Consider the following 9,347-nt stretch of genomic DNA (forward strand, 5'->3'; position numbering starts at 1 on the left):
CCGGGCAATTTCGAGATCTGGGGACAGAATCTTCCCAAGAGCGACTCTGCCCCTCCTCCCGCACTCAGTGCCCGCTAGCCCCAAGCTGTCGGCTCTGGGGGTACTGAGGCTGGGACCCGCCTTCGGCGCAGACACCGGCGCGGGGCGTGTGACGGAGCCCGGCGACGACGGCGGGAGCTCCACCGCAGTTTCGTCAGAGGTAAAGGTACGCGCCCGGCGCGCGCGGCGTGTGCACACACACACACACACACACACATGCACACGCGCGCGCAACCTACTCAGCACACATTCCCCCCGACCTCGAGAAGCGCAATCACACGCCACTAGCCCCTCCGGCCTCAGCCGCGAACCCACCCAAGCGCGCCCGCCACCGACCACGCGGCCCAGCGGCTCCCCTACGCAGCGGCGTCTGCAGCGGGCCAGGGCCGGCCTGCCTCCCGCGTGGCGGGCTTCCTCTTGGCGACACCCTGCCACGCCACGCCGTCCCAGCCGCCAGCCCGAAGTCGCCACCCGGAGTCCGCCCGGAGCTGAACGTCTCGGCTGCGGCGTCCCCTCCAAGTCGCGTTTCACCGCAAGGAGTCAGCTTGCAAGCCTCTCCCCGCCCACCCGGTCCCATGACAGCTGCTGCCGCCCATAGACAGGCAGATTATAACAAGAAGCAAAGTTTCCCTCTCTCTCCTCCCACCTCCCTCCCCCCATCTCCGCCTTCCCCCTCCCTTCCACTGTTATGCAAAACGGGCCGGCACCGGCGCTCCCACTCCAGGTATCAAATCAGCCCCCGCGAGCCGCGCCCGGTTCCGCCCGGCTGCCCCTCTCCGTGCCCAGGCGTGTGCCAGCACCCGGGGACTCCTCCGAGGTTCCGCCGCATCTCCAGCTTCCCAATGACCCGCAGCCGGGCGCCCAGAGAAAAAAGCCCTAACTCTGGAGCCAAACTTTATGCTTGCAACAGGCATTGGGTGGGGAAAATGGGGGAAGAGGTGGGGGGCGCGCACGCCTCGTGCTGACATTTTTGGTGGCTGCTTGTCCCAGCAGCACCCCTCTCCCAGTCTCCAAGCCACCAGCTTCCTCGCTCCCCCGCGCCCTGGCACACCAGAGCACCCTCTCCTGTCACGCGCGTGTCGCCAGTGGGGCTCCCGGGCTCAGCCAGAGCCTGGGACTCCGCCTCGCCTTCCCTTCCCCCAGCATCGTGGAGCGCGCACCGGGGCCGCGCACCGCAGGGGGACCCAGGCGCCCCCAGACAGTCCTTCCGCCCCCATCCAACCTGGCTTTTCCCCCCAGGGGGCTCCGCCCGATAGCGAAACCAGGAAGACGCTGTCTCCGCCCGCGTGTCCACGTGCCCCGCAGACCCCTATGCCTTTAGCCGGCAACTGGCAGGAAACTCCGCGCTGCGGGCGCGGGTAGAAAACCTAGGGGGGCCAGCAACAGCACTCGGGTGACTAGAGCCTGGAGGACTAGGGTACTCCGGACACCGGAGCAAGCACCCGTGCCGGGGCCACAAGTCCACGTGAAAGTACGGCAGCAAGTGCCGGGAGCTGACGGCGCGCCTCCAGCACCCAGCGCCAGCCTGAGGGTACCTCACACCGTGGCGCGCCTACACCTCCCAAAGGAAGCGCGGTACCCCCCAGGTCTGCCCGCGGGGGGGGGCAGACTCCAAGCGGCCAAAGCTAGACCCTCCCCAGCGGCAGTAGCGCCCCCAGCGCTCCAGCATGCGCCGGGAAACCTCCGGCTCCCTGCCCCGGTAACGAAGCGCATCGCAGGGCGCCTGGAAGGGGGGCTCTGCAGCCTGGAACCCCCAGTTACCTCAGGGCGCCCACCGCTGCCTCCCGGCCTCCGCGGCTGCGGCTGCGGCCCCCGCAGCTCAGCACCCCTGGCCCTGGGCCCGCAGCCCCGGCCGGCCGTACCTGCGTGTCAGCAAGATAGTTGAGGAAGAAGGAGGAGAGCTCTTCGTCCAGCAGCGCGCCGCAGTCGTTCCCCGCCATCTTCCAGCCGCGGCTGCAGCGTGCGGCGGAGTCAACGCCGAGCCGGCCCGAGGGGAGGGAGCCAGCGAGCGAGCAAGGGAGGAGGGAGGAGGGAGTGAGGCCGGCGGGAGGCGGAGGGCGGAGCTCGAGCCCCCGGCTGCCGCAGGGCCGCTGGCTGCGGGGGCGGGGCCGCGCGGCGCCCGCGGGAGCCGGGGGTCGCTCACCCACTTTCCTGCGCCGCGTCTGGCGCCGAGACCGGCTCCCGCAGCCCTCAGCAGGGGGTAAAGCACAGGCAGCCGGGTGGCGGTGCCCCAGCCAGCAGCCCGATGCCTGCGCAGCAATGCGGGCAGCCCCCGGCTCCTGCCAGAACGAATCACGTTGCGTTAGCGCTGGGCGGACCCTGCGAGACAACCTGCTTCTGCACAGCTGGGGAAACTGAGGCTCAAGAAGGCATAGGACCTCGTTTGAAGCTACAACTCACATCAGTTGCAGGAAGGGAAAGCTCAGGTCTTACTCCCCTGGAGGATTGAGTTTCTCTACCCAGGCTACAAGGCCAGAGAAGGAGGGAGAAATACCATAGATCAAAAGAAAAGAAATCAAGAAAGTCTCCTTGGAGGAGGAGGCATTTTTATCTTTTACTTGAAGGGTGCGTTTGCCTACATTCTGTGCTAAACCTGATCATATATGTCTCTCTCTCATCGTCCCCCAACACCCTTCCCCCAAAAAACTCCAATGAGTTCTCTTACCAATGCCCACAATGCATGAAGGGGCTGGGCTCCTGCCAGCCTCCGCAGGCCCACTCACAACGGGCTTGTAAACCCAGCAGCCATTCACCTAGTAATCTCTTCAGGGCATCTTTCCCTATTACCCCTCGGACTGTCAAGCCATTTCCTCTCCTTCCACCCCCACCATCATGGGCTCCCTTAGCTCCATCAGCAGGCCTTTTTTCTCTAAAAGCTGGTCACAGTTGCCATTTTACATTTGTTGCAGTGAAGACTTAATCTTTGTATCTGTCTTACAAGACGCTAACATCATGAAAGCAGGGCCTAAATCTGCTTTTGCACTTGCTGTATCCGCAGTTCCTGGCACACAGTAGGCACTTAATAGATGATGTGTTAACTGAAAAGGCTGGAGAATTTTGATTCTCTGCCACCACCACCACGCATTATACAGATAAGGAAACTGACTGTCAGTGTGTACATGGAGTGACTGCCTGAGCCAGAACCAGAACTCAAACCTCCTGACTCCAAACTTGAACTCTCATCATCATGCCCTGTTGTTTGCCAGACAGGAGATGAGGGCACTGCCTGGATGAAGGCAAGAAGGCGGGAAGCTTTAGGTCTGTTTTATTGGGCACACCTGCCTCCTGCCCTCCTCCCACCCTACACTCATAAGGGCTGCCCCACCCTGCCCACCTAGCAAGGGCTCCCTTCCAGCAGGAGAAGGAAACAGAGGGAGAGTCCCCAGCACACCTGCTGAGACTTGAACACCAGGGCAAAAGCTTCCTTCTCCAGTCTGAGGTTCCCAGAACCGCAGGGCGTGATTTCACTCTTTGGGCTTAAGGCCAGTGTGCTTTTAAGGAACAATGCATTCCAACAGAGAGCCTGCCTCTAGCCTCAGAGCCCTAGACTAGGAGTCAGGAGTCCTGGGTTCTGTTTAAACCCTGCATCTGGATACTGGAACATCTGGTTTGTTCAGGGGGTGAAGAGCATGGGCCCTGGAGTCACACTGCTTGATTTGGAACTATAGCAAGTCATTTAGTCTCAGGCCTTAGTTTCTTCATCTACACAAATGGGGACCAAAAAACCACCTACTTCATAGGGATGTTTTGATGATTGAGGAGATAATATATGTAAAGTGCTTGGCCCAGTGCCTGACCTCATGGAGAATATGCTAAGCGCTCTGTTCTGTTTCCCTTCTGTTAAAATGGGAATAAGAAATATATATCCCTTGAAGGCACTAGCCAATGTTACTTGCCTTTTTTCCAGCACTTACAGGCTGCTGACTGACTTTGGACTCCAATACATTCAGATTTGAATCCTGGTGCAAACTAGCTATGTGCCCTTGGTCATTTACTTAACCTCTTTGAGCCTCAGTTTCCTCATCTGTAAAGTGGGGATAGCAATGGTACTGCTTGCTCCATATAGGGATCTTATGAGGATGGATTGAATGAAACAATGCAATTCATGTAAAGTCAGTTGCCTGGCCCTGAATCTTGCAGGCAGGAAATGCCCATCATCACTATAGTCATCACCAACATCACCAATGTCATCGCCATTAGCGCTAAGGACTTGAACTCTCCCAAGACCCCATTTTTTTGCTACTCTCCTGGGCACCAGAGTCAGAGTCCTGTGGGATGGTTTCCGGAGATGTCCCTTCCAGGCCCAGCCTGGCCCCTGACTGGTGGTGTGTCCTTTACAGCCCAGAGGCCAAACTTTGGATGACCAAACTTTGAAGTATTCCCAAAGCCAGCCATCTCTAGCCTTGGTCCTTGCAGAGCTGCCATTCATTGCCTTGCCAGGGAAGGCCCGACAGCACTTTCTCAGAGGCTTTTTTGTTTTTAAAACTCCCATGTTGGTAGAAAAGCCACACATTGCCCAATGTCAAGGACTTTCTCGCCAATCACTGTATCCTCACAACAGTCTTCTGGCTGGCAAGAAACTTAGGCGAGAAAGGGCCTCACCTGAGATATCTAGCCTCCTTTTCAAAAGCATATTGTCCCAGAAATTCCTTCATCACAGGTCGCTCACAGAGTCTCAGCCTCATGGAGGAATTTGAAGTTCCTCTGGCCAGTGGAAAAATGTGAAGTTCTTAACTGAGATTAAAAGTCCTGGCCTGGGTGTGGTGGCTCATGCCTGTAATCCCAACAGTAGAAGGCTGAGGCCAGAGGATCACTTGAGTCTAGGAGTTTGAGAACAGCCTGGGCAACATAGGGAGATCCCATCTTTACAAAAAATACCAAAAAAAAAAAAATTAGCCAGGGGTTATGGTGCACACTCATGGTCCCAGCTACGTTGGAGGCTAAGATGGGAGCATCACTTGAGCCCAGGAGGTTGAGGCTGTAGTGAGCTGTGATCATCACTGCCCTCCAGCCTGAGACCCCATCTCAAAAAAAAAAAAAAAAAAAGCCCTCAAAAAGCCTGAGGTGCTAGATGATCTTGTGCCATTTGCTTCTCTTCTCTGAGGCTATTTTCTTATCTATAAACTGAAGGAGAAGCCTGGCCTGGTGGCTCACGCCTGTAATCCCAGCACTTTGGGAGGCCGAGGCAGGTGGATCACCTGAGGTCAGGAGTTCGAGAGCAGCCTGGCCAACATAGTGAATCCCCATCTCTACTAAAAATACACAAATTAGCTAGGCATGGTGGCAGGCGCCTGTAATCCCAGCTTCTCAGGAGGCTGAGGCAGGAGAATCGCTTGAACCCGGGAGGCAGAGGTTGCAGTAAGCCTGAGGACAAGAGCGAAACTTCGTCTCAAAAAAAAAAAAAAAAAAAATGAAGGAGTGGTCGGTTGGGTGCACTCTAGCCTGGGGACAAGAGCGAGCCTTCTTCTCAAAAGAAAAAAAAAAAAAAAAAAGAAGGAGCAGACCAAGCGCAGTGGCTCACAGCTATAACCCCAGCACTTTGGGAGGCTGAGGCAGGCTGATCACGAAGTCAGGAGATCTAGACCATCCTGACTAACAGGTGAAACCCCATCTCTACTAAAAATTTAAAAATATTAGCTGGGTGTGGTGGTACCTGCCTATAATCCCAGCTACTAGGGAGGCTGAGGCAGGAGAATTGCTTGAACCCAGGAGGCAGAGGTTGCAGTGAGCTAAGACTGTGCCATTGCACTCTAGCCTGGGCAACAGAGCAAGACTCTGTCTCAAAAAAAAGAAAAAAGAAGGAGCTAGCCTAGATGAACCTCTGCAGAGTCCTGCATCCCAAATGTTATGGCAGTTTATAGACATCAACCAAAACTTAGAGCTTTTCTGTTCTGAGCATGTGCCCAGCGCCTGAGTTTATAGCATCTCTCATCCTTCCAGCAACCCTCCATAGGGTAAATCATGATGTCCATTTTATGACTGAAGAAACAAAAGTTTAAAGGGGGTTAAAGTGATTGGCCCCGGACTACATAGAGTCAACAGCTCAGATGTGAACCCAGGTGTGTACACAGTCCAAGCTACAGACACTGGAAAGGGAGGGTGAAAAATCTCATAGCATCTAACCTCCCCATGAAAGCTAGAAGGGCAGCACATTTCCTGTTTGGTAACTTCCAAGTGAAGGGCAATAATAATGCCAAGCTTGGACATTGTGTGGCTTGACTCCTATCTTCTCTGCCTTTTTTTATCAGCCTCGTCTCCCTCAAGATTAGTGAAAGTGAGCCTTGTGCATACCTAGTGCAAAGCGCAGAGATCGCCAGGCTCCATGGAAATGGCTACAGCAAAATGAACCTATTTGACTTGAATACTTTAGTCACTACCGACAAATGCTCAAAAGTTGAAACATCAGCATTTTCTCCTTTCCGATAGCAAGATAATGCTTTATTCAGACACTACATACAGCTGTGGTTCTCAAACTCTGGAGGGCGTGACAGTCACTTGGGCTCTATCGCCAGAGATTCCAATTCAGGAGGTCTGGGGTGGGCCCAGGAATCTGTGCTTAATAGGCTCCCTTAGGTGACTCTACTGTAGGAGACGAGACACTATTCAGCAGATATGTAGTGAGCAGCTACTATGTGCCACCCACTGCGCTAGATGCCATGGATAAATTGGTGAACACAACAGCCGCCATCTCTGCCCACATTCTGTTCAACGCAACTGCTTAGTAAATTTGTGTTGAATGAGGGAGGGAGGTAGGACGTGGGTCTTGATAAACGCAGAGGCTTCCTGCCAGCCACCCACGATTCTGTGATTCTGTGACCCAGGCCAGGGAGCCAGATGCTCATCTATTTCCCAGCTTCTGTCCAGGAGGCAGGGACTCAGGCCAAGAGGAACTAAAAAGCTGCCTGCTTTGTATTGTTGATGCTGAAAACCATCTCCACCTCCCATTGAATGATAGAACTTTAGAACTGTGGAGGGGCAGTGGAAAGGTGTTTTCCACCAGCTTCACTGTATAGGTAGAGGAATGTGGCTAAGGTCACACGGCCCTTTAGTGGCAGAGCCAGAACTGGAAGCCAGGGCTTCAGATGGTGTGTGGAGTGCTCAGATGGCTTCCATAGCATGAACTTCTCCTCAGGGCTGATCCTTTAGAACAACATCAGCTAGATGGTAGCATTTGAGGGTCTCAGAGTCAATGATTGGGGCCTTTGACTCTTGAAAGCCCATGAAGCAAGGCTCTTTGTGTTTAGCAATGCTCTCTTCTTCCTGTAGGGTTAACCTATGAACTCACCAATGCATTTGGGGGAAATAGCTAGCAGATCACTTTCTGTTTCATAGGCTACAAGTGATTAAAGCGCTTTCAAATCAGCAGGTAAGGGGCATTAGCAGCTATAATGTCAGTTATTACTGTTTCCCAGTTTTGCAAGAGCCTCATAAATCCTCCTCCTTCATCCTCCTCAGCCCCATAAATGACTGCACAGAGCATGGGAGCAACAAAATTAGATAGGGATAGAAAAGTGTGCTTTTTCCTTATCTACTCACGGAGCAAAAGATCCTAGACAGGACCCTCCTTATGCCCATTTAATAGACGGATAAACAAAGGCCCAGAGATGAGAGTTCTTTCTTTTCTAGAGAGATACAAATTCTATCAGGTTATTATTTAAATATATATACACATTTTACATATATATATATACACACACACATTAGAATGATGTATATTTGTGTCAGAACCGCAACATTTAAAGAGACAGTCACCTGACATTAAAGGGCAACATAGTTTATATTAAGTTATTTCTAAACTCAATGTAGGGCACCTATGAAATAAGACAAGCAGATGGAAAGAATACCTGAGTACCTGTTATTCTTTATACTTTGTCTCTTATCGGCTTTGGGACCTTGGGAAAACCACTTCTTGGTAAGGGTCATCCTATCTGTTGTACCTGACCTAGAGTTTTTCAATTATATATTTTTATTATATATATTTTATATTTTAATTATATATTTTTATTTAGAGACAAGGTTTCGTTCTGTCACACAGACTGAAGTGTGCTGATGTGAGCATAGTTCACCGCAGCTTCAACTTCCTGTGCTTAAGTGATCCTCCCTACTTAGCCTCCCAAGTAGTAAGGACAGTAGACATACCACCTTGTCCAGCTAACTTATTTATGTTTTTGTAGAGACAGGGTCTCCTTCTGTTGCCCAGGCTGGTCTCAACTGACCTAAAGTTTTGTGTGGATCAAATTCAGTTTACACAGGACTGTGAACTTTACATTCATTATCCTAAGTCATCAGTAATGCTCCTTTGGCGAATTTATCCTGAGTGATCCAAAAGATAGGAAAATGACAGCATGACGTTTATTCATCCTTTGATCAACAGATATTTTTAGATTCTATTGGGTACCAGGTACCATGCTACAGGTCCACAAATGGTGACTACGATGCAATCTGACTGTCATGTAACTCACAGCTCTGATCTCTACAATGTGCATGGGAGCACTGCATGTCACCATGCAACTTGGTAGTGTGTAATGAGTCCTTCAGTGAAGAAAGTTGGGGACTGGAGACTGGAGAGGTTGAGGGACAAGTTAGGAGTTGGAAAAGGAGTCTAGGGGAGCGGGGGTTCCTGAACCAAGATAACAGAAGTAGCAGGAAGGAAATGGAGGAAGGATGGGTTAAAGCCTTATTTTAGAGTGGGAATCCATTGGCTTTGGCAATAGGTTAGAAGTGGTGAGGGAATAAAAGGGAAGGGTCAGGACACACAGTTTCTGACTGTGTGGATGGTGATCTTAGAAGAAAGGTAGCTCAGAGGAAAGTCTCCCAAGGGAAGCTTTTCAGGTGACTTAGGAACATCCAAAGGAAAACACCCCGGGGGAGCACATTGGTGCCAAGCAAAAACTTGGAAATAACTTCAACATCCAGCAAAGCAGAACAGTTCAATTCCACACCTAGCGACAGACAGACAGAAACTCACATACATGCACGGAGAACCGTTCACCCTCAGTACTGTTAATTATGATAAAAATATAGGGTACCAGAAAAATGAACTGCGGTGAGATCTCACAATGGAATATTAGATGATGGTGAAAATAAATAACATCTCCATGATTCCACACAGATACCTCTCAAAAAGAGTGAGTAAGACAAACAAGCAGCCTAGGGATACATACAGTATGATGTCATTTATGCAATATTTTAAAACATGTAACAATACTCCATAATATTGGTCAATGCATGTATACAAAGTAAAAGCATAAACATGGGACAATGAAGACACAGATCAATGTTAGGAAAGTGAGAGGAGATGGGGAACT

The 9,347-nt window shown here is 51.7% G+C and overlaps 1 protein-coding gene across 5 annotated transcripts in view; it reads right to left on the minus strand.

Moving 5' to 3' along the window:
* The window catches only part of LOC105466880 (PPARG coactivator 1 beta), a 139,277-nt gene extending 137,106 nt beyond the window's left edge, over positions 1–2,171 (minus strand). For 2 of the 5 annotated variants that reach the window (XM_011716029.3, XM_011716025.3), the window contains exon 1: positions 1,902–2,167. In XM_011716029.3, coding sequence (XP_011714331.2) covers positions 1,902–1,979 — 78 coding nt within the window. In that variant the 5' untranslated portion in view covers positions 1,980–2,167. Of the gene's footprint in view, positions 1–1,901 lie in introns of all 5 variants that reach the window. The other 3 variants (XM_011716027.3, XM_011716026.3, XM_011716028.3) reach the window with 3 other exon arrangements.
* Positions 2,172–9,347: the final 7,176 nt, after the last annotated feature.

The sequence above is a fragment of the Macaca nemestrina genome, chromosome 6, assembly GCF_043159975.1.
Source record: "Macaca nemestrina isolate mMacNem1 chromosome 6, mMacNem.hap1, whole genome shotgun sequence".
NCBI classification, from domain to species: Eukaryota; Metazoa; Chordata; class Mammalia; order Primates; family Cercopithecidae; genus Macaca; species Macaca nemestrina.